The 25,483-nt window shown below is 43.3% G+C and overlaps 1 protein-coding gene across 4 annotated transcripts in view; it reads left to right on the forward strand.

The window, feature by feature from the left end:
* arvcfb (ARVCF delta catenin family member b) overlaps positions 1-25,483 on the forward strand; it is a 125,118-nt gene that overhangs the window by 40,899 nt on the left and 58,736 nt on the right. For all 4 annotated transcript variants that reach the window (XM_080499590.1, XM_080499591.1, XM_080499592.1 and 1 more), the window contains 2 exons: positions 2,663-3,303; positions 11,822-12,327. In XM_080499590.1, coding sequence (XP_080355716.1) covers positions 2,663-3,303; positions 11,822-12,327 — 1,147 coding nt within the window. The remainder of the gene's footprint in view (positions 1-2,662; positions 3,304-11,821; positions 12,328-25,483) is intronic.

Consider the following 25,483-nt stretch of genomic DNA (forward strand, 5'->3'; position numbering starts at 1 on the left):
TTCTACACACCAGTTTTTCACTCTGACAGATTAAATAAAACTATGACAGGAACAACACTGTTTTCTCAATGTACATGTATTTTAGTTGCTGTTGCTCTGATGTGTACACGGTTATGTCCTCGCTCTGTAACTTGACCATTACACAGCTAAAACTTCACACAACATGAAGGAACCTACAGCAGTTTGTTGACGGTGCCTCCACCCATTCCTCCAACTCCAGGTCACCAAGGTGGTGAAAACCATCACTCGTCGGACTTACCTCCCAGTGATGGTGTCTGACAACTTGTTAGTGGAGTCCCAGCCAGCCACCCGGACCCCCACCCCGGTCCCCGTCTCGACCCCCACCCCATCCGACACAGACCCAGTAAAAGACGCTAAAACCTTGTGTGATTTTGGTTTTCTCTCCCTGCCTGCCGCCGTCTTCCTTTCACACCAGGAGATTGAACGTGCAGTCGGCTTGACTTTATTTTAACATTGGAAATAAAACAATTTCCTCCTCCCTCGTCTTGACAGATGCTCTTCAGATTGGTTGAGAAATGAATCACACGTTTCGCTTTGCAGTCACGGACTGCCTAAAAACCTGAATTACTACCTCATGTTTTCCGACTAACCCTTGATCACGGCGTCCATTTAAACTGTCAATAAAGCGAGAGCTGCGGAGGTTGTGAAACCTCACTGTGCTGTAAAGTGGACTGTTTGACGCCTGCTGCCCCTTCCTATGTTTTTAACAGCCATAGAGTAGGTCTAACTGCTTGTGGTTGTTTGTTGTTGTTGGGGTTTGTTTTGTTTTTTTCTAACATGACTTTCTTGCATGCACAAACACATAGAAATCAGCAGTATATCTACATGTTAACAAAGTCGCCCTCTGCACCAATTTAGCAATTCTCTTTCAGCCCTGTTTACCACAGTTCAGCACATTTCCGAGGCTCTTCTGAAACCCAGGTCCCTCGTCTCCTCTCGTTTCCCCGTGCGTGTCGGTTTAACGCCTTGTGAACTTGAGCGTACATCAAAAGAGTGTTTGAAAACGTGTGTGATGGCTCCCTTTGCAGCCTTTGCAAATCGCCTAAAAAGCTGTGTTAGTACAAGGCAGCTGGGTCTGTCAAGGCTGCAAAGCTGTAGCATCCACCGCACCCTCTTCTTCACTTTCTCAACCAAAAGTTGCAGGGTTTTGGATCAGCTGAGAAATCGAATCTTCCAGGAAAAATGTAATTTTGTCATTTTTAACCTCTTTTAATCACTTCTTGCACAGTCTGACATTTGGCCTTGGCTTTGGTTGTCTGCTTCAGGCGGAGAGTTACTGTGAGGACCCCTGATAAGAATACACACTCATTTGGGTCCTGCTACAGCCCACCACCGTGGGCAAGAAGATAGAAGTCCGCTTGTTATTCCAAGGTCACATGTGTCTTTGAGCTGATTTAAATCCAGCAAAGAAGCTCTTTATTTTTAACTGTGCAAATCCAAGGCGTAGTGGCTTCAAAAACAAACGTGAACCACTCAGTAATTACTCGGAACATGGAAATGAACCTTGATGTTCCTGAAATAGGCTTTGTTATGTAGCTCACAGTCAGGGTGTAATCAAGAAACAAGGCCAGTGAAGATTTCTATTTGTTTCAACAGAGTTAATGAGGATGCCGTGTTGAACAACTGATATGTGGTTTGTGCTCTTGCTCTTGGCCCCCTCCTCTGTAGCGTAGGTTAATGCTCCACTGTGGTTTCTTGATACCATTACATGCCTATGCTCGCTGCTGATTAAAATCGAAACTATGGTGTTGATGGAGGAGGGGAAAAAAAAAATTACAATTAAGACGATGGCTGGTGAAAATTAGACCCTTCAGAGTCAGGAATGAGCCGAGTGTTTTTCCCCATCAGAAATAGTCTCGTCAAGTGGGAACGAACCTCTGCAATACCTTGTCAGGCGCAACGTGATTTGCGTGAGGCCTGAACCCCTGCAGATGACGATTAATTTTCATCAACCTCATTAATTTTGAAGATGAATTTATAGCTGCGGACAAAATAGCCAATTATCGGCCACAGCAGAATCCACTGGGTAGCAAATTGGTTTCTGTATGGGCGGACAGCTCAGGGATAGACTTTTGGCTGCCGTCTGTAGCTCTCCAAGTCAGAAAGATGGGAGAAAACGTGGAGTTATTTAGCTGCTGGGTGAAGTAAGCATGAGGTACCTGCTGGTCTGGTTGTCACAATGCTCCCCTCAGCCACAGAGCGTGATGCCGCCGTGTTCCACCGGGGAACTTAGAGGAGTCACGGTCCAGTAGAGCCGTATCACTGTGAGATGGTTCTGTTACACCCTAATCCAGCAGGCTGCCTCATGAATTCACTCAGAGTTTGTCCATGCTACCGTTTTGGGACCGATTTGGCTTCAGAGTCTTTTTCTTTCTTCCTCTGGACACTATTTTAATAACCAGAGTTTGCAGCCGCTAATGAATTGTATTTTTCAGCAGATTGGTATTTGCTAATACTTTCAAGATAATTTAATGTAACACTTAATTTCGTTTTATGATTTATGTGTGTTTGTGTTTGTTTGTGTGTGTGTGTGTGTGTGTGCTACTTGACTCATTGTAACAAGCCGACCTGCCTGTTGGACCCAAACAATCTTTGCTGTGATATCAGGTCAGGTTGCCTGAATATCTGCTCCCCTCCACAGGTGACTAAGATGGTGAAGACGGTGACGACCCGGACTGTACGCCAGGTGCCGCTCGGCCCTGACGGATTGCCACTGCCTGAAGGCTCGTCCCCACTGGGCAGCTACACTGATTCAATCGACCGTCGGTACCTGAAGAATGGAAGTGACCGCTTCATCACTCCTCAAGCCACTTCCACCCTGACACGCTCCTACAACAACTCCTACAACGACTCGTACGTGGAGACGCCCGAGAGTCAGTACATTCGCCACTATGGCCTGCATGACGGCTACACTGACCTGGCAGACAACTATGGCAGTCTGTCACGCGGCGTCAACTTCCGCCCACCACGCTACCCCTACATGCCCAACAGCTACCGGCCAGAGAACAGCTACACGCTGCCAATCCGCAAAGACGACTATGGCCACGTCGCGCAGCCCCAGGTGCCTATGGGCAGCAGCACTGTGGATTTGAACCGCTCTCAACCGGAGCGCTTCCAGCCTGAACCGTACGGCCTTGAGGACGACCGCCGCAGCCTGGGCCCCGAGGAGGAGGAGCCATACGAGCTGGAGCCCGACTACTCCACTGCCAATCGACGCACCCTGCCGGGGGCCAACCGGGGACGCACCCACCGGGAACCGCTTCGGGACGGGCCTCGAGTGAGGTGAGCACCGTGAAACATATCCCTGGTGTTCGTACTACCTATTTTAATGGTTTGCTCATTTCTGTTAGTAGGAATCTATTACACAGACATTTAGGTAATTGGTTGAAATGAAAAAGGACATGAGCAAAGGCTCATGTTTTAAAAAAAAAAAAATCGATAAATGTTTTTTGATAATATGAATTTCATTAATATATAATATATATAATATAATACAAGCCATTGAATTAAAGTCTGGTTGTCGGGTGAATACAGTATTAACCTTGTTGATCTTTTCAGACATTTCATCATTACATGTTTTATATACACTTTCAAGTATCTATTCTTCACACATATCTTGCTTCACAAGTTTCACTCTCATGCCCTGGTTGCACTTGCACACATCGCACAGACGGCGTCGGCGCTGTCCAAAGCACTTGACATACAGCATTTTGAATCAGGTAGTCAAGGATCACATCCAGCATCTTGCACAATGCAGAACTTGCCATAAAGAAATAATGACGGCAAACTTTATTGATTTGCCTGGGTTTCATATTTCTCCACATTCAAACAATCCAATTCATGGGTAACCTTGAATAAAAACTGTAATATCTGTTTTATATTTTCATCAACATGTTAATTGATTTATTTCTACATCAGTTTAAAGTTTAGAGATATTTATAGTTTTGTGAAGTTGCACGAGTCCCTCATGTATACATGCTGTTTCTTTTGCTGTGGAATTTGAGTAACTTGTACGCATGATGACTCTACCTGAGAAAAAGAGGACGTCAGGCTTGTTAAGATGAGATAGAAAAAGAAGCTTGTTTTGTTCTCACACGAAAAAAAAGACTTCTGTACAGCAAACAGATGTCCCTTCTCCTTGAGTCACTTCCTTCATGAAGGAACAAGGAAAACGACAAGTTGTTGATGGATATTTTCCTGCAAATAGATAGAAAATATGTGTTTGTGTCAGATGTAAAAAAAAAACAACAACCAAAAAACGATAAATTGATGATGGAGGGAAAGTGTAGTGATGGAATGAATGAATCAATTGTCACGTATCACTCAGCGTCTGTCCACACGTTTAGGCCGTTTCATGTAAATGATTTGTTTTTGGTTGATCATCCACACCATGCAGCGTTTTAGAAGCCTGAACCCCCCAAATGGGTTCCAGAGAGGATAAATTGTAAAACGCCAGCTTGGCTTTGAGGTGTGGATGAGTAAAGACGCACATTTGTGGAAAATAGTGCTGGCATTGGCCCCTCTCCCCCAGCGTCCACAATGTCACCAATAGTCACTTTATTAAGGCAATATGTTGGATTTCTTGAGCACGAGAAGAGGCGGTAGTATTTTCTTCTTCTGTGTTTCGGTTTGGCTGGTGAGTCACAGCGCCTCCTAAAGGCCTGGCATATGTACTACTTCATGTTGAGCCGTATTCACAGTGACATTTGGACAGAATTTTTTTCAGAATGCCTGGGTGGAAAAAGATTGTTTTGGCTTGTATGGATGGGGCCTCAGAGCCTTTCTTTTTGGAGTCACCTTCATCGACAGTAGTTCAGCTTTATGTCTCCAGAGGCGAGAAGGATAAAAGCCTGTTAGCCTCCAACAATAAGATCCCAAAATGGAGTCTTGTTTCCTAATAGCTTTACAATCCTTTCCTGCCATCCACAGGAGAGCCCTGGTAAAAAAAATAAAATAAAATGCCCACCTTCAAGTTTAATTAAAGCAAGGGTTTGAAGTTGAATTGGTGGGAAGTGTGCATTAAAGACACTTCTTTTCGATCAGTGATCTGTAGCAGATGGACACTTTGAAGTTCTCTGCTTTTTTCCACCAAAAAAGTTTGTGCCTGAAAACGGATCCAAAGGAGCAGAACGAAGGAGGAAAGAGGCTGAGACAAGTGCTAGACAGGCAACAGTGTGCGTGTGTGTGTGTGCGTGCGTGTGCGCGTGCGTGCGTGTGTGTGTGCGTGTGTGTGTGTGTGCGTGTGTGTGTATGTCATGATCTGAGATGGGATTCAGGTTTGCCAGCTTCTTAATTAAGCTCTCACACACACACACACACACACACACACACACACACACACACACACACACACACACACACACACACACACACACACACACACACACACACACACACACACACAGACACACACACACACACACACACACACACACACACACACACACACACACACACACACACACACACACATACATACACAGGCTTGATTTTAAAGGCTCATGAATTGATGAACATGCGGCTCGAAAGAGCAGATGCCTCATCAGACCCTCTGCCTTCACACAGTTTTCACTCTGCTCTGACACACACACGCACACACACACACACACACACACACACACACACACACACACACACACACACACACACACACACACACACACGAAAAATCCCAATTTTGAAAAAAATTGAGTCACTCCCACATCCGCCTAGTGAGAGGCTCTTGCTGTGACAGGCAATTTGTAGCCTGCCTTACATGTGTCACAACACAGCCTAACAGCCACATACAGCCCTTCAGACACACACATACACACAGCTGCTCACGTGAGCGCCCGAACATAAACATGCGTATTTAAAATGACTCTTGATTGACTTCTTCCTGGGTAATTGCATCAAAACAATTATTATTTCATTACTGGATTCACTGGACTCAGAACACCAAAACATCTGTACATCATAAGAGATTTTTTTTTTTCCAGGAAGGATGATAGTCAAAAATGTCTGGTCCCTCCTGAGCACTCACTCTGTGATTAGAATTCTTTTAAGACGGGACCAGCGACTCCAAAGTGCTGTAATGAATCTGGGAATTAAAGCGCTTTAATTACAGCTTATCATTGCATTGCAAGCCCTCAATTATGCACAGACAAAAATGACGATGTTTAGTACTAAAACTGCTTTCTGCATCAGTGCCAAGTACTCCATGGGTTAGCAAATGGACAGGAATGGAAATCTCCTTGTCGTAGCTGCTTGGGTGTGTTTCACTCATGCTTTAACGTTTGCGTGTACAGAAGAGTTACACACCAACTGAAAAGCACCTCCATGAGGGGGATTGCATAAAATTGACATTACCTGTAGTGTTATGTCACCACGTTTGATGATGTACTTCTTGAAAGCACTCAAAACACCCACTGCACTATTTGCACCACACTCACCTGTGATTTTCATTCTCGGGAGGCCACCGCTACACCACCACGACATTGCAATACTTGCACTAGTAAAGTTGTGTTTTATGTTGAGAAAGACAGAACAGCAACTCTGACACAAGTTTCTTTGTCCAAATTGGGAATGCTCTATCCATCTTCTCTCTTATTATATCCATCTTATGTCTGCTGTTCACTGGAGCCGTTGAAGGCCAACTCTGGCTGAAAGCAGCATATACCCAGGTCACAAGTCACAGGGCAAATACGCAGTCACATGAACACTGAAGGACAATTTAGAACTACTAATAGGCCTTCAACATGTGTTTTTGGGAGGAAACCGAAGTAAAACCCATTCAGCCATCTACTCTCTGTACCTGGCATATGTAGAATTTAATTGCAGAGTGTTGGACCCCATCGCAGCCTCCTCGAGTAAAGAGGCTTGGTAGATACACACTGATCATCGCAGTGCTTCAACAGAGACAGACCGTCACTCGTGCACACGTTCACAACTGTGGTCTGCGTAAAGTCACTGATCGTCCAATAAACCACGTCTTTGGCTTGACGGAGGAAGCTGGAATACCAGAATTTCTTTGAAACTCTGCATAGTGTCAGGCAGGAACCTTCTTGTTATGAGTGGAGTCGCCCATATCAAAATAAATGGAGCCATTCAAGTCCATCCATCATTTTGACTTGTGTTTCATAAAGCCTCTCCCAGCAAACAGAGGGTGAAAGGCAGAGGACGGGGCTGCCAGTCCATCACAGGGCAAACGCAGGGAGACATATTTACACCAATGGACACTATAGAGTCTTTGGTTAACTCTACAACAATGTCCTATGAATGTGGGAGGAAGCTGGAAGTACCCATGCAGGGAAATGGATGTGAAAATGACTAAGCAGCAACCACTAACAACTTTGATCGGACTGCACCGGTGAACTTTTACTCCCCATATCCTCAACGAGCCTTGGCCCACCATTTTAATTTATTCTGACCACTGAAGACCAGCACCAGTACATCCACTTTGAGGGGGGGAAAAAAAGATCTTCCTTTGCTTCTGAATATATCCCACCCGCTAACATTTATTCACGACACATATCATCGGTTTTGTTGTTATAGCTGATTTAAGTCAATTTTAGAAAGTTGGATGTCTACAGTTCCATCACATCATGCAGCGCACGTATAAAAACAACGTCTGTCTTTGTTTTTATTATCTATTTTACTCAGATTTTCTTTCCCGTGTCGTATATCTCTAACAGTCAAGTGGAATATGTGATTATTCTTCAGCAGTGAAATGAGAAAACAATTGTTTGTTGTAAGTCAGAAAGAAGATGTAAAGCTGACTGTAGTTCACATTCCTACATAAAACACTGGTAGACTGGCAGACAGGAGGTTGACTTTTTATATGTGAAATTAGAAAAGCTTGACTGCATTTCTTCTGTTTGAACTGAATGTGGAGTTTCACTTTATATATGTCTTGGGAGTTTTTACATTATTTCATTTCTTTGCTTCACAGAGTTTTGACCAGATTTAGTTTTGATTTTTCATAGTTTAGAAGCACTTTGAAAGTTTTCAGTGGAACAGTGATGCATCAGTAAGGGATTTTATTGTGTTTTGCCCAAAGGCTGAAGAAATGTAGCTGCTAAGGGAGGCGAGGACACATTTTTTTTTCTTCATCCCTCCTCAGGCTTTGCATATACGTCTGTCTCCTCTTCTCTTGTCCTCCCTTCCCCCATTCATCTTATTCCCTTTTCCCGCCATCCTCACCCATTCTTTATGCCCGTGACGCAGAGTGTGTGTGTCCATGAGCACCTCTCGGTGGGTGTGGGTGTCCTCCTGCCACTGTGATTAATAGGCGCTTTTGAACCCTGCCAGACTAGAGGGGCGTATTTAAGCCAATCTCTAATGGCTCATCTCTCCTTGGGCGATCCACTCCGCTTCACCTGCACCACCTTCATCCAGGGGTCACACCACACACACACACACAGATAAATACATGCACAGATTCTCTGTTCGCTTAATTGAGAGGGGAGGGGGTGTCTTAATCTAATCCAGTCGTGTCTGCGGGGAGTAGAGCCTGAAGGTGATGTGCTCAACCCTCCTCCCAGCGCTCGCACCCGCTAAGAGGCTTTCACAGAAAGTCGCCATACTGTGTTTAACATTATGGGTGAAGCCTCTCTTTGGTTAATGGTAATCAAAATCATTCACTAAGTTATGTAGGAAATTGATTAATTATAAAATTACCAAATAATAGAAGAAGTAAAATTTGATCTGGCATTAGTATTTGTGAAAAGAGTCATAAAGACACACACACACTAGCCTATTTGTTCCCCTTCTTTAAAGATTTTTTGCACAATAAAATAATTATTGCCTGCAATTGAAAATGAAATATACACTCACCAGAGAGAGGCAGTGAAAAGCTCGTAAAAGCGGCAGAGATAATATGTGTACATATGAGATGAAAATACTTCCTCCGAGTCTTTAATCCCTTTTCAGTTTTTTTTTCCTTTTATGGGCTTACAGGAAAAAAAGAGGGTCAGGCATGGCCGTGTCTGAGAGATGATGAAAGTAATTGACAGAAGATGAAGGAAAGACGGAATAGTGACGATGTGACGACGTCCAGATGAGGAGATCAGAGCTGGAGTTGGTAGACGCCTCACATCTACTGTGTATGCGTGTCTCTCCTTTTTTGTCTTTGTGCCACAAAACAAGAGGAACTCCCCCACAAATGCATAGATGAACGTTAAGATACACACAAATAGCCTGGACATTTAGCAGCTTGATTAACATGAGGCGAGTGATCCGCTGTAATCAGGCTTGGAGCATCGCGTCTGGCGGCAGCAAGCCTTTTCACACCCCGTGAATGCAGCCTTCCCTGTACACACAATGGCGCCAATTTAAATGCAAATCCTGACATTCCCATCACTCAGCCTCGCAATGGCTGCTTCACCAAAAGCCCCGCCGCATCGGGCCAGATCTAAATGAAGCACGATATGCACAACTGTACATGTTATCAGTGTGTTCAAGTGTGTATAAGAAAAAAGTGCAAGGGAAATGCAGTGTGATGAATAATGGGCGAGACAGCCTGAGAGTATCCGCATGACAGAAGTGCTGGTTATGGATGCGAGGTCTTGGCGAACTGATATGAAGCAGATATTGTGAACTGCCCTCTTATTTAAGATTGGTTATTCCTTCTTCCTCATGCCTTGTCGTGTCCAACTTGCTGTAGCATATGAAATGTGCATGACAGCCTTCATATGTGTGTTTACATGTTGCTGAATATGTAAGAAAGCAGCCACATGCTGCTCAGAAATGATCCTTTTGCTATGCAGCTGGACTTGAAGCTCAGTATTTTGGTCAAACCTCAGAGCAGCACTTCTCATCTAATCGACATTTTGTAATCAGGCACTTGAGTGGCCCCTCCTTTCAGAGCCTCCCGAGAGAGGCTTGTGGCTCCCAAACATGATCCACAAAGATAAAAAAGAAAAAAATGAAGGAGGATAAACAGTGATGATGCTTCAGTCTATCTTTAGTTTAGGCTAGCTGTGATCAGTTTAGTGTTTTCCTGTGTTTGACCAGCATTTGTGCGAGCATTTAGCTTGGTTGAACATTCCGAAACGTCCATTGTTGACAGCAGTTTTGTTTCACTGGGTTTCTATTAATCCTCTTTCCCTTGAATGGAGGATTTAGTATCTTGTTAAACTGTTGGAGTAGGAGTTTTGCTCTCAGTTCATCTCATATCGATTTCCCTGGCTGTAAAATGTACAAAGCCAAGCCATAAAAGCCAATATGCTACAGCGAGGCTCATGTAGATTCAGCAGAGGACTGAAGCGAGATGGCATGCAGATCCCCCCCACATGTCTGGGAAGAACTGTAAAAAAAAAACAAACAAGCCCAGAACACATAATTAACATAAAACTCATTAAAATAACAGCCAAGTTTGGGACTCCTCGCCAAACACCAACGATGGCCACCATTTTGTTGTACCACCAACCACCATACATCAAAGATGGTGAGAGGAGACCAGCTGGATTATGTAATGAGGGTAAACAAGTCTCAAGCTGTGGGGTGGGTGGAAAGGGACAATAATGGCTGTGCATAAGTACACAACCCTAATTAAATTCCTCTCCCCATGTCACACATTTGCCGACCAAACATAACGCCATTTTATTAGCCAACTGAGACATATATGTTCAAAAAGAAGTTTTTGAGCAGCAGGTTTCAGAAATTGCCAGCTGATGTGTTGGTGTTAAATAGAAGTTCCCGCCGTGTCCTCGGAGAGGGCCCTCACAAGGGAAAAATCTATCTCATGATTAAAGAGCCTTGGGTAAAAATAAGTAGCCTGCTGCAGCAACAAATGATCTGTCACTGGAATTGAGTGCCGATATATTCACTGATGTTGTAATTGAGAATGGATGAGGCTGTCTTGGTGGTAAAGAGTCATAGAGACTGTAAGAGGCCTGGGAAATAGAGACTCATTAAAGCAAACCTCCCGTGTGGACCCACCGTACACTTCTACCCTTTTACCACTTCATTTCGTCGCCAAAATAGGTTGGACTCAATACTGTTTAAATCAAGAGCCTTAATAGTAGTAATGCTAATAAGGCTAATGCTAGTAGAAAAGTCCCAGAGTAGTGGCTATTAACATTTCTGCAACTGCACGGTAGCTGTGAGCTGTGAGCTGTGAGCAAAGGGAACGCTGGAGGCATCACAGGGGCACAGAATCTTCCCCGGGGGGACAGCAGAGCTCTTTTCTCTGTTCCCTGAGGGAGATACATCAAATCCAGTCTATATGGTGGCTTCTTCTTCTTCTTCTTCTTCTTCTTCTTCTTCTTCTTCTTCTTTTTTTTTTAAAAAGGAAAAACTTCACAAGGCTAAACTTCAAAGCATTTTCTTTAGTGTTGCCTTGTCTCTTCTTCTTTGTGAACTGCTTGGGGTTTTCTTTGTGCAATCTCTTCCTGTCTCCCAGTCACTCTCTCTCAGACTTTATGTTTGTTGAAGTCTGACATGTTTGTTGCTGCCACCTGACAGGGAGGAATAATAATAACATTGCGCATCATATCACTCCTATTGCAAGGGATTGCCAGCAGAGTCCTTCTCACAGACCTGCTAATGTAACATCCACATCACAGATTGCCACTTCACTGGGTGTCCTGCACCCTTTCCCTGTTCGACATCATTGCTCACTTCTCTTTGCCTCCTCCTCACTCTGTCCTCTGCTTCACTTTTCCCCTCATTAGTCAGAGGCTCTCACCTCAGTTGGCTTCTCTCAAAGTCTTTCCCCCGGCTGCCTAATTCCTCTCTCAAACAAATCTATCTGAGTCACCCTCCATTTACCTCGTCCGTCTTCTTTGTCCTAACCACCCTCTCCTTTCTCGTCTTGCAGAGGGTATCCAGATGACCCCATCGAGGCAGAGCTGATCGACGAGCGCCACCCTTACATCCACGGCATGTATTCGGCGCCGCTCGCTCAGCCCGAGAGGGGCAGCATGGCGAGTCTGGACCGCATGGGTGGCCGGCGCTCGCCTTCCATCGACAGCATTCGCAAGGACCCGCGCTGGCGTGACCCCGATCTCCCAGAGGTCATCGCCATGCTCGGCCACCCCATCGATCCGGTCAAGTCCAACGCGGCGGCCTACCTGCAGCACCTGTGCTACGAAAATGACAAGATCAAGCAGGACGTGCGTCAGCTGAAGGGGATCCCCGTTCTGGTGGGGCTTCTGGATCACCCCAAGTCTGAAGTCCACCGCAAAGCTTGTGGCGCCTTGCGTAACATATCTTATGGGAAGGACAATGACAACAAAGTGGCCATCAAGAACTGTGACGGCATCCCAGCCCTCGTCCGCCTGCTGAGGAAGACCAATGACATGGAGGTCCGAGAACTCATCACTGGTAAGATGACCTTTGGGATTATACATTTCACATTACAACAATCGCTCTCTTTGTGAGTTGGCAGAAGTTAAAAAAAAACATGGTATGATGTTCACGTCTGAGCGGGTGAATTCCGCTAAGCTTTGAATGAGGTAGAGCGGTGAAGCTCATGAATTACCATGGCCGACGTCGTTGTTATGAAGCTGCAAGTCATGTCAATGAACGTATACACAGATTATCTTGTCAACTCACTCCGGGCAAGTTTACTTATGGTGATGGCCTTTACTCAAAATGCGTTATATAGTTGGCCACATTCACCCATTCACACACTCACACAGCAGTGACAGTGGCTGCTAAGTGAGATTCTTGACTTCCAGTCGGTCAGTTGATTTGAGTATTTTATCCAAGATCACTTAAAAACAGAGACTGGATGAGCTGGGGGACTGAAACTCCGACCAGCCACTCAACTGACTAAACCACATTCTTGTTTCAGAAGTCACTTTAATTTTGCGTAAAATAATGGGCTTTAATTTTTCCCACAATCTCATGTGTCAGTCTCAGAAATATCCCCATTAATGTTCTGTCTCCATCTTTCATCGCACTCAATTCTATTGCAAGTTTTCAGTAACAGCAATTTAAGAATACTCCCATCCAAGACAGTGTGTCATGTGTGGTGAAATTATTTGAAATTAGTCCTGCGGATATGTCTGATTGCCTTCCTCCTGCAAGCCACCATTTACAATCACCCTGCCACAAGTGAAGGGATTCTCGTACAAAAGCCACCTGCATGCCTCTGTTGCTGCTTGAGCCTGTTGGCTGCCGAACTGTGGGATTTCTCTTCCTGTCTGTTTAATTAGTCTCAACTCCCTTTCACATCCTGAAGAGCTGCTTTGAAGCCTTTAAGCTGATATGATAGTACCTTGGCATGCCAGTGCTTTCCAATCACCGGCTGCATACCTTTCTTCACTCATATATTCTGTTCTGTTTGCTGCCATACTCTCATTTTCTGCATAGTAATGCAGGGCTGAGTGACGTGGTACATTAAGAAGCAGACTTTTGAATGTTTTCCTCACGTTTCTGCTGAGTCGCGTTTACTCCATAGACCCTGGCCATTATGAGATACGTCGGTGTCCCTGGCGTGCTTCTTTAATTAGCGCTGAATCGTGTAACTCACGACGTGCCAGGAAAGCAGCGATAACAACACATTCTATACTGTATTTAGTCATTCTTTTATTTCCACAAAAGACTAGCTTTTTTTCTGTTAATTGTCTTGAAAAGGCTCGTCTTACAGTTTGTTTAAAATAACATGTTAATGAGCAAATGAGTCAATCTGAGAGACTTATTCAGGTCACGGAGAGCTCAGCTGTTACTCACCACAACACTACAAAGAGAGAGAGAGAGAGAGAGCAAGAGAGAGACAAAGCATGTATGGATGCTTTATAGAGAAGTAGAAAGCATATACACATTGATCTTTGCAGAGAAAGCTCTAAGCTTCATCGGCTAATGAAATAAGTTTTAATTCCTTTAAGAGGAGCTATCGATTCAGACTCTGCCATACGGTTTCATCTCCTTAACCTGGTAAATGTCAACTGGGGAATACAGTTGTGCGTCCATGTGTTCAGATAATCCCCAACACAATTGGCCTGACCTGACATACTTTTCCTGATATGCACACTGTGGCATCGGAGAAGGGGCTTTTGTTTTCACTGTGCACATGTGAACGCAGAGAAGCAATTTAGAGTGTGTTACTTGGACCTTTTTGAAGTTACTGCCCAGTGGAAGTACACGACACACACACACACAACTCCAACACATGGAACGTGTTACTTTCTGTGTGATTTTATGGTTTTGGGACTTAAACCTGTTGTCACGATAGATTTTGGCAGCTGGCGGTTTTTCTTGTTGTTATTATGTGTGAGGCTGTGAATTGGCAAAATATATTGCGATTGACAGCCACTGGCAGTGGTACATGTTCTTAAATACTGCGAGCATGTTGCACTGGTGTGTGTTTGTGTGTGTATAGTGTGTATAGTGTGCACACCCGTGTGTGTTTCCTTTGCTGTGACAGAGATGTTGCAGTGAGCGATGACTGTGCCGCAGCAGAAATGATTGCCTTTACAGCACCGTGTTGCTCCCTATCGTAGCTAAAAATAACCCTGCACCACAAGACAAGGAGGACAGAATGGAGGGAGCCCCCCAACACCACCACCACCACCCCCCCCCACCCCCCCCTTCCTCTCTCACACTCATTATCCAACCCTCCCCGGCTCAATCTAATTCTTTCACTCCTTCATTCATTATCTACACCCTTGTTGATTTTCTCTCTATAGCTGATTTTCGCCTCCGTTTCCAGCTTCAGATTCGCACTGCCAGTGAAAACAGTCCATTTCACAATGCAAGCTCAGCTTACACCCTCAGCCTGCCTGGCTGGAATTGGCTGTGCGTTTCTACAATTAAATATAATTGGGGTTTTTTTAAAAATAGGCCCCTTTTCTTAGTCCAGGAGTTTGCTGTTGGAGTTTTTGAGCCGTCCCTGTAAAACCACATCGAGCTCACGGGTGACGTGGAAGGAACCGGGTGGTTTTTATTTTCCAACACACCAGACAGAAACAGACAGACCAGTCGTTTATATTTTTAGAGCTTTGTACCGTTCAGAGTAATTCTATTTTCCCTCCCGGTAGGCTCTGGGCTGTTTATGCCCTCGAGCTATTCCCACTCTGGAAATGTTGATTATTAAGCGGATTTGTCTCCCGCTTTCCCTGCAGGAAATGTCTGGGTTCTGTCGGCTGACAGATAGGCAGGTGCTCGCTGCACGCCTTTATCGCTTGCATAAAAAAATGCATATATATAGGGCACGTTGGCTGGGGTTGTGATTGGAAGACAGATAAAGTTAAGTCACGACATGGATTGTATTTACTTTTTCACCGAATATACCCAACTTGTTTTTTTAATGCTGCATTTAAAAGCACCTAATGGTGACTTCACCTTTCTTGTGCAGCACATTCTTGCCGGTTTAGAAGTCTGTTTAAATGGTCAGGCACAATGACGCACACATTCACACACTTGTACACAAATGGCAGTGACTATCATGCAACCTGTGGTTCAGTGACTTGCCCAATAACAAACACTGAGTTTACTTGGTCAGAATGATGTTCATGAGATTTGTGAACGGTTCTGATTCATAACCAGTTTCCAATGTTGCTATCCATCAGAACCGTATGCCTTTAGACATTTATTGATTCTTCAAACGATTTCTTCTACTCATGTGGATTGTTTTCAGCGCTGTGCAGCGTGAGATCACACACATATATATTGTCCAATTTAATCTGTGGATCAATCCCATAATGTTTTGCACTGTGGAGTTTCTCATTTATGTCAATCCTGCATTATCCAACATGGAGTTCTTTGAGGGTTTTTTTCTTGTTTTTTTTTATAATGATGAAAACTTCTACTTATTCAGAGTGATCAGGAAGATTTGAGCGTTATGTGACATGATTGACGCCTGAATCATCTCAAAGTTGTACTTTGCTACTGCTGTTTTTTCAAAACACCATTTATGAATGGTTACATGTTGATTTCATATATTCCACACAAAGCCCCAGACAGTGCGAAGGACTGTGATTGGGTAACAACCGGGGTTGCACCACCTCTTCCAGTCCGATCATAATTCACACGAGATCAGGCCAATCTGAACCGATGGAAGTGTTTCGAAGACAATTGTAACTGGATCACAGTCACATGGACAGGTGGCAGTACGGCTTGAACAACCGATTTTGGGATATCAGTGATTTTGAGATGGGAGGCAATCGGAACCATCGAAACCAAAATTGTAAACACAGGTCAAATATTGACCAAGAGTACTGACTTGCAACAGACTGAATTATTTTAATTAAACTTTCCTAAACATGTATTAATAAGTATAAATGTGCTTTGCTATTCATTTTGAGATCTTTTTTGGGGGGAAATTGTAATAGTGTTATTTTATTTAGATCTTCACCTCCTCCTGTTCCTCGTTTTCTCTTCAGCTAATAATTGCTCCATTATCTTCACCGCCTAGTTGCTGACTTTTCCTTTAATCACATCAGAGTTTCTGGCTGAAAGCAGCTGCTTGCTGCTGATGCTGCCGGTTGTAAAGAGGCTGAGCAGAGTGTTGGAAGTGAATCAAAGCAATGAGCTGAAAGACACTGAAACTCTTTGTAGTGCTGCGGGTAAACACTAAACAGGTAACGATTATCTGCACATTGGCCCCAAGTTGTTATTTCCAGTCATTTCATCTATTGTGAAGATCAAATTAACTGTATATTTAAACAGCCACTCAGGCGGCTCACACACAAACATACACACACTGCAAAAATACATTTATAATCCCCGTAAAGTTTCTTCTATTTATTTATTTTTTTTAACTTAATTAGTTTTGGAGTCACGATAAAACTTTACATGTCACTGATGTGGAAATGCAGGTGTAATTAATTGCATGAATTAGTAACGGCTCCGTCCCATTTCGGTGTCCCACTTGTTAAGCTTTGATATTTTACTTGCAGGTTCACTTGATTGGCTTAATGATGGCGGCACTTTAGAGTTTCTTTTTTTGATAGTTTTTAATTACACTTGGGCTGTTTTTGTCATGTTAATTCTAACTGGCCACCACGAAGAGGGACTATGGATGCAGGTAGCGACAGGAATGACGATTTCACAGCTGACGTTTGTCATTATGGGGAAGGGAGTTCATTATGCTCAGAGCTGCTCACACAACTGGGACAGCAGACAAGCCCCTTTCTCATAACTAACCACTCAGCTGTTGACAGTGTTGGACAGTGAAGGACACTGAAGGGCAGTAATTACTCTTCTGTGCTGCTTTCAAGTCAAACCACGAGACTCGTATGTGACGAGTGCAAAAATCCAGAGTACACACTTTTAACTTGTCACTACAGTCCCTCATTTGCTTATATTATATGTCTGCGTTCAGTCTTTATTCTAGACAAGCCTTGAATTCCACTTAACGTGGACTTGGTCGTATAGACATGTTAACACAGTTTTACGAAAATAGAAAACATCACAATTTTAGATGACATGAACTCCAAACCATGAAGCTTCTATCGTCCAGTGATTTCTATCTACCAACATGTGTCTGGGACTTGATTTAAATTTCACTGTGAGCCCAGATGACTATGATATGACAAAGGCTGAAACCAAGTCGTTATCAGAGCATATAACCACTGCAGCGCTCTCCGTGTAGCGCCGATCGATGGCGGTCCAGTCAGTATGACCAGTAGACTGAACTGTACGTCATGATCAAGGTTACTGACACATGATCTGTCGTGAAGCGACAGTTTTGGCTGAGCGCTCCGACCACAGCCCAACTTCAACAGTTCTAACATGTGTTCCTGGGATGTGTTTTTATGTAAGACACGTGCGTATGCATGCACGTACTGTAAGTATAGCCAACACTCATGAACATGGAACCTATGCGGTAAAATATGGATCGGGAGCTCCCCTTTCGATGATTCATCACACAGCATTCTGTGTGAGTGTACATGTGTTTACGTTTGTGTTTTTGCATGCGTATTTATTCACCCTTTCCACATTCATGATCTGCTCTCTGCCAACACACACATACACATATACATATAAACCGACACTTGATTTTTCTCATGCTTGTGGCCGTTTGCCTTAAATAGAGCCCACCATTGAGTTCTTCATCCATTTCCAGGGTTTTTCCTGTCTTCTCAACAGTGCCTCCCTCCTTCTTGACCACTGAGAGTGTGATGGATGGCGTAAGGGAGAGGTGGAGTAGGAGGGGAGGGAGAGGAAAAGTAATGGGCAGAACTAAGTTAATAGCCCTGCTTGAAGAGCAACATGCCTGCCAGTAGTGCCTGGAAAATTGAATTAGCCTCTGCCACAGCTGTAGTCTCGTTCCCAGTGCTCGTCCCGGTGCGTACCGTCCTCGCGTCCCAGGTATCGCAGTGTTAAAGTGGGGAACAGGAGTAAACGGAGAAACACGAGGGGGTCATGTGTTCCAGCTTGCATCTTTCCTCCCATGTCATCATTTGCATTGGCAGACGTGTACACACTGGATCCCAGCATCTCTTGTGTTTTAGGCAGTGGGCGATGGAGGAGGCAGGTCATATTCTATGTTTTTCTTGCCTTGCGGCTGGATTGGATGCAGAACAAAGGAAACGGGTAAATCTTAGGTTTATGAGAAAACCCAAACATAGTGAAAGGTTCTTGCTGGCAGAGATTGGAGATAACAATGTTTTTCATAATAAACCTTTCCTGCACATTTTCCTATTTATGGAAACCACGGCATCCACATATCTGTTAGTCTGAATGGTTTCTGTTTGCAGGGATTTACATCCATGGATATTTTACAACTTGTTTCGCACATTTATTTTATTACAAGCAGCTTTTGTAGCCAACTCAACCAGACTGTTTTCCCCTTCAGAACTTTTCTCAGCAGATAAACAGCATTAATAAACCAGAGAGGAGAAGCATTTTTTGTGTCTTGAAAGGAGTTGGACTCGGTTATGAAAAGGTCACGGTGAAGTCTTGGAATCTTACAGTTTATTGCATCCCTGCTGGGAATCCTGACTTCATTAGATAACAAACTTGAAAGAAATACGACTTCTGTATCTTTGAGATCATATTTCAGTATATGAACCAGTGACTCATTTTTTGTGATGCATGAACACAAATACAAGAACGTCAGTGACAAGCGTTTCGCTTGGTTGAGTGCACATTCGAGCTGAAGGCAAGTGTCCAGATTGGGAAAAACAAGCATTTGTTTTTAACTCGCCAACAAGTTCTCATTAACAATATTGGTGGGAGTTTTGTCAGCGTAACGGTGAGCGATCCAAGCTTTTATGGCTGGAAAATTGGTAACCACTGTGGGTTCGTCACTCATATCAGCCATTAAAAAAAAAATCTTCTGTCTCGATTCCTGTCCTAGATTCTGCCTGAATAGTTAAGGCTTGTGTCTGGGAGGGCATCCTGTGTGAATGTGGATGCATAATAATAGGGTTTATTGTGAATTCAGCTTTATTTCAACTGACAGAATTTGCTCCGTGTGATGTCGGTGATAAATGCAATCATATATTCAGATTGCAGGGTGACATTAATATAGGTAATGCTTCCAAGCAGCGTAACACAATCGACGTCTGCTTCGTTGAGTTTAAAGTGGCGAAAGGCTCAAGGCCCAGATATTATCCCTCAAGGGGCAGAAACATTTAATCTCCACACAGAAAGACGGGGTCTGTTTTTGAACATGCTTGTTGTGAAGTGACAAAGCCAACCAGGACACTATCATAGAACTATTGGTGCAGGATAAAAGAGCTCTGTGTTATTTCTTGAAAGTGCACTATAACCAAAAGTTCTCATTGCACAGACACTTTTCTTTCTCCGGCGTTTCATAAACTCACCGCCTCAGCTTGAAAAATCCACAGTCTTCTGAGACGCTGATCGTGATTTAGGTTCAATATCTCTGCAGCGTTTTATAGAATTTCATTCTCCGTCCATTGACAGAGACGCCGTCAGCGTGAAGCTGCTGTTCAAACAGCTTTCGAGCAGAATTTACAACAAACAATTCTGCTGTGTTCAGCCAACAGCAGCATTTCAGAGTATTGAATCACTGACAGAATTTTGCTAAAATAGATGCAAATTGACTGTTTGTCAAACCCAGAGTGCCTCTGCATCATGTTCTGATTCAGTAATCAACCAACGTGCTTGGCTGTCATTTATCTTGTATAGTTTGCCTCTGCACTTTCTCTGCTGACAACACAGAGTTTAAAGGCCATGGATGTTTGACAGATGACATCCCTTGCTAAAACAAACTGCGCTTGTGTGTGTGTTTTTTTTTCCTTGATCTTTTTTCTTTGTGATGTGAAGACAAGTGTAGTCGCGGTAAACATAGCCGTGATTCTTCCTCAAGCAGGTGGTAATGACATCAAACCTGAACACCGCGACAGATGTACATATCAGGCAAAAGGGGGAGCCTCTGACATCACAATTGCACGGTGTGTGCCTTGAGACGTCAACACGCCCAACGCCGGCGAGCTGACGGAGGGCAGCAAATGGACTGAACCTGATCCAGAGTCGCTGGCCCGAAACAGTGGAGGGACGCGGGATGGAGATCGTCACTTCCACAACACTCTGTCATCTCAAATAACATTCTGTCAGTGGGCTGTATGCTTGTCGTTCTTGATGGATCACAGCTCCGGCAAAGACATGCCTTTCCCTCCCCTCTGGCATATGTGATCAGTGCAGAGCTGAACGATTCCCCCGACCGGAGCTGCGCTTTAGCTGCAAGTCTGGAGGTGATCGGGAAAAACCAAGGCGACAGAGTTTGCTCGACATTATTTACGGCGTCATATTGGCAGAAAAGGTTCAGGTAGCTTTATCCTACTTTGAAGCGCTCGGGTTTATCCCATCCATTGTGCGTTTCTGTGAATTGTATTTCTGCTCCTGCGCTGTCCGATCAAGCACCAGCAAGATGGATGCCGGTATGCTTATATATTTTATAAACACAAATACATTTGCAGCTAAAGTGGATATGGGCTGTTTAACCTCCTTCATAGTAAAACCAAAACACCGCCATTCAACACGGAGGGCTTTCAGGCATCACGCACCATTAATCTCATCGTGGGACGTTCACAGTATCCTTGTTAAAATTAACAGACGTGTTGTGAGTTTGTGGATTTATCATCAATTTCTTTCTTCTTCCTCTGTTGCACGCAGACTAAACTACTCAATATTTCCATTACTTGAGGCGACAGTTTGAGGTTTCCATTGTTCTTCGTTGGGCTGCCACCGCGCATCGTGGGTTGACTGCACGCTGAATGTTGCCTGTCACGAGTGAAGCCGATGCTAATGACACGGCAGAGGAGGTGATCAAGTCGTCAGCCCGGCCGACAGGCGTGAATGTTAGCTGGCTGTCATCTTGGCGGAGTGCACTGCACACGCCACAAGTGCACATTCCTTTTTAATTGGATTCAGGCCCGGATGCTGATGCTTTGACTCGAGTACTCTCGTGTTTGGGTTACATTTATCCCATGGAGTTTAAAACTGAAACCCACCCTGTCTGCTTTTCCATGTTGGATTTCACTGTGTTGTCTCATTCAAAGCTCTTATTCTCAGCAGTGTTTATCTTAACTCTTGTGTTTCAAAAAAATATTCAGACGTAAGTTCCTGTATTGTTTGCACACATCGAGTTGGCTGATAGAGAGCAAGGGATAATGTGAAACTTTGTTGGATACCAGAACATATCAACAGTTAAATGTAGGTTAATTGTATTTTTTTTTCTGTAGGAAATATATTATAAACAGAAAATGTGGTTTATATGCAGAAATGTTTTCAACAGTTGTCCTTTTATAGTCAGTAGTAGCGCTGCATTGAGTCGACATTGTTATTTTGGACTTCAAGCACCTGTAGGTGCATCGAGTAACGTTTTCAAGTGAAAATGGAAAATGTCAACTCTTCCACGACAACGGTGCTCGGAGCCACTGAAAATACAACTTTTTGAAAATTGCTCCAAAGGGGAAGCCTTTTAAAAACCCTCTGGCTCCATGTAAATGGGGTTAATGCAACATTTCTGAAATGCTGACACTGCACATGTGCACTGTTGTAGTAAATAGTTCTTTACATGTGCAAGAAGGATTAATTCACACTGTTGAAAGTGGTGTTTGCTGTTCACTACTGAATTTCACAATGCTTCTCGAATAAAGAATACATTTACTACACCGTCATCTGGATCATATAAAGACACTTTTATTTTTTTCTTGCAAACAACCGATGCTGAGTGGATCAAATCAATGAAGAAAGACCTTTTAAAGGAACTTCAATCTTTACAGTGTACTGTTCTCTGCATGCATATATAGGTAGTTTTTATGACATAAAAACAGGAAAACTACATGGATGTCAGTGTTTCTGCCTTTTCCATGTAAACAAATGTTATTTTCAAAACGTTACTGGTAAAAGGCGAAGCTTTTCCTAAACAAAATGCAAAACTGATGCTTTTTCACTTGAAACATTGTCATGTAAATGGGACCTTATTATTATTATTATTATTATTATTATTATTATTACTATTATTATTGTTCAGTTTGTAGGAATACCTTAATTCAGTTTCACTTTGTCCTCTTTTGTCTTGCACTATGGTACATGTAATTTAACCCCCGCTTCTGTTGTGTTGACAACTTAATGATCATATTATATCTGCAACCAGACTGCTGACTTGGCACAAATCAAACCTCTACACACAGAAAGAGACACACTCGTGCGTTGAGAAATGGGCTCGTCTGGCTGGAGTTTAATAATCAATAAACACATAAAGCAAACATTTAAATTACACTTGTGTAAAAATCTTCAACCAGACCTTCAATTATATCACAAGATGAACATCTATACGTTTAAATAACGTCTCAGTTTGTTTTGGTCCAAGTTTAATGTTCCGTGAAAGTGCTTGTAGGAAAAGGGAAAAAAAATCAATACTGTATTCGTAGTGGTATGAAACTTACACTGTGCGTACAAAAGCACAAAATTAAAGCGGCCTCCATTCATCAATGTAATTAACTGCACTTTGTTTGTTTACAGCTATAGGGAAGTTTGTTTATTCAAAATTAGCCTGTCAGGCAATATTTACTCTCAGGAGGGTTCCTTGTTCCCAACAATGTATGATGGGAATCAAACATAGTTTCAGGTCGGATGATTGTACAAGACTTGGGCATGAGAATAGAATTGTCATTTGCAGCTTATTAATATGCTATTACTATGACAATCCATCCATTCATCTTCTGTGCTGCCTTATTTAAGTGATGTTTGATGTTGGAGTTACTAAGGCAAAGGCAGGCTGACCCTGAACAGGTCACTGCAAACACAAGGAGAACATCTTCAGATAAAACTCCCAAATGTATTGTGATCACAATATGAACTGGTGCAGTAAACATATCGCCAAAGCCTGACTGAACTGCCTTACATTTTTAATCGTTATTATTGATCAAACGTTGTGCGGTTAATTATTTCAGACACGGTAGGTGCAGGTCCGAAACCAAAAGATAGGTAAAGTGACCAAAAACAAGGATCCATTTCCATGGCAATGAAAATAACAACAAAACTTTATTAACTTTTGGTCTGTTTACACGACACCGGTGCTCGGATCCACTGCATCCACCACTTCTTTATACCGGCAGGCAGAACATTTCTTTCACGGTTATGATTCTCCACCGCAGACACGGCCCGAGGCTACAGAGCACTGTCACTGCGTGGTAAAGGGTTCCTTTTGCTCATGCGCGAGTCATAAACATGGCGGCCCTCGTAGCGGTTTGACCCCCGGCCAGTATTCCAGTGTTATCGTCCAGTTTTATAGTTGAGCCTCTCCCCTGATATCATCCGGCTCCTCAACAGTCCATACCAATGTCAGGTTCTCTCCATTTTGTTCATGTTTCTCGCGTGTTGTTCTCTGCACACGTCTGTGTGGTTTCATTACAAAAACAAGCAACAGCGCCCTCCCGTGGCCTGGCATACTAACGACATGATTGTCAGTGTGTCCGCCACTGCAGTAGAAACGCGACCACTTTCCATGAACCGTCTCAACGTTGTCACGTGAAACATCGTCATGTAAACAGGGTCTAAGTCAACAAATGTCAGGTGGGGCCTGCAGACATGCCTGATTGTGGGAAAATAAGCAATTCTGAGTCACAGCCGAGCAAATAAAGATTGTTGTTCTTTGAACGAAGCACAAATTTATTCAAATAAAGCCCAATATCTTCATACTAGCATTTAATTTCCATGCTTTGGAAACACTGCACATTGTATCCAAAATCAAAACATGAAGAAGATTGTATCATTGCTTTTTTTTAAATAACTGACAATTAAGAAGAAATTAATATTTGGCTTTTCAAAATGCCAGCATTTGCATTTGTCTTGACAAATGCAAATATTTCCATGATACACTTCGCTAATATTTAATTGTATAACCGCTGTTTGTGAAAACAAATCTGTGTTGCATGGATTGAGCCAACCTGTGAACATCTATTCCTGCACAGGACAACCGTCAACCAATCCTCGGCATTTCTTGGTTTTTCCTCAGAAACAATGTTTTTAATGTCACTCCACAAGTTTTCCATCAGATTCGGTCCGGGGATTGGGCTGCCCGCGCCGTAGCTTTTGTTTTGCTGCTCGCTGACTGGAGTGTTTGGGTTGTTGTCTTGTTGAGACACACATTTCACAGGCATTTCCTCTCCTGCCTAAAGCAACATGACCTCTTCATTCTGTAATTAAAAAAAAAAAAAAAAAAAGTTAAACTGTGGGACTTTGCAGGGGAGCTAATTGTCACAATACTCACGGGTAACTTCAGACCATCTCTGATCGCCCTGGAACTCATCCTTGGCTGATTCTTTGCCGTTGTGACTTTACTTTGGTCTGTTGAAATGGCAGTCATCTTTTTATTCCACGTCTCTGGTTTTGATTCCCACTTTAAAGCACTGGATAGCATTTTAGCCGAGCAGCCATCATTTTCTGCACTCCGACATACGTCTTCCCCCCTCCAATCAATGTTTTAATCAAAGAGCACTGTTCTTCTGAACACAGTCTGGAACTAACCATTTTTCTCAGGTTTTCCCAGAGAAATGAATAAACATGTGCGAGCTCCATCTTTGTCTGACATTTTTTAAATAAATGATCGACGACACAATTTCACGGGCTTACATATCATGAATATTGGGTATATTAGTTTTCAATGACTCTACTGCACCTACTGGTAAATTATTTGTCGTGCAGCACTAGAATTTCTACCAAATTAATGATTGATCTGGTTAGTCATGTAGAACTGCTGTTATTTTGAACACAACATTACATATGAGCTGTTTGTATTCAAATCATGTTATCATCGTGGGGCCCTACTCATGATGCTCTTTGCACACAGATGCATATACTGGTGTGGCTTTCAGCGTCAGACTGCAGTGGAGACGCTGCACACAGAGGAGATTTTCAGTGGCTGAGTGTGGAGTCACACCACAGCTAAAGCCCCTAATATTTTCCCAGTTAGACACTGCTGGCCTGGCAGTCTCTGACGCACAAGATGATTTGGTGTTTGCGCCCTGGTAGATGCTTCAGATTTTGTAGAGATGTGTTGAGAAAACGATCATTGATCCAATGAAAATGGAGCTAAAATATTATAACAGCACAC

This window comes from Blennius ocellaris (assembly GCF_963422515.1).
Source record: "Blennius ocellaris genome assembly, chromosome: 7".
NCBI classification, from domain to species: Eukaryota; Metazoa; Chordata; class Actinopteri; order Blenniiformes; family Blenniidae; genus Blennius; species Blennius ocellaris.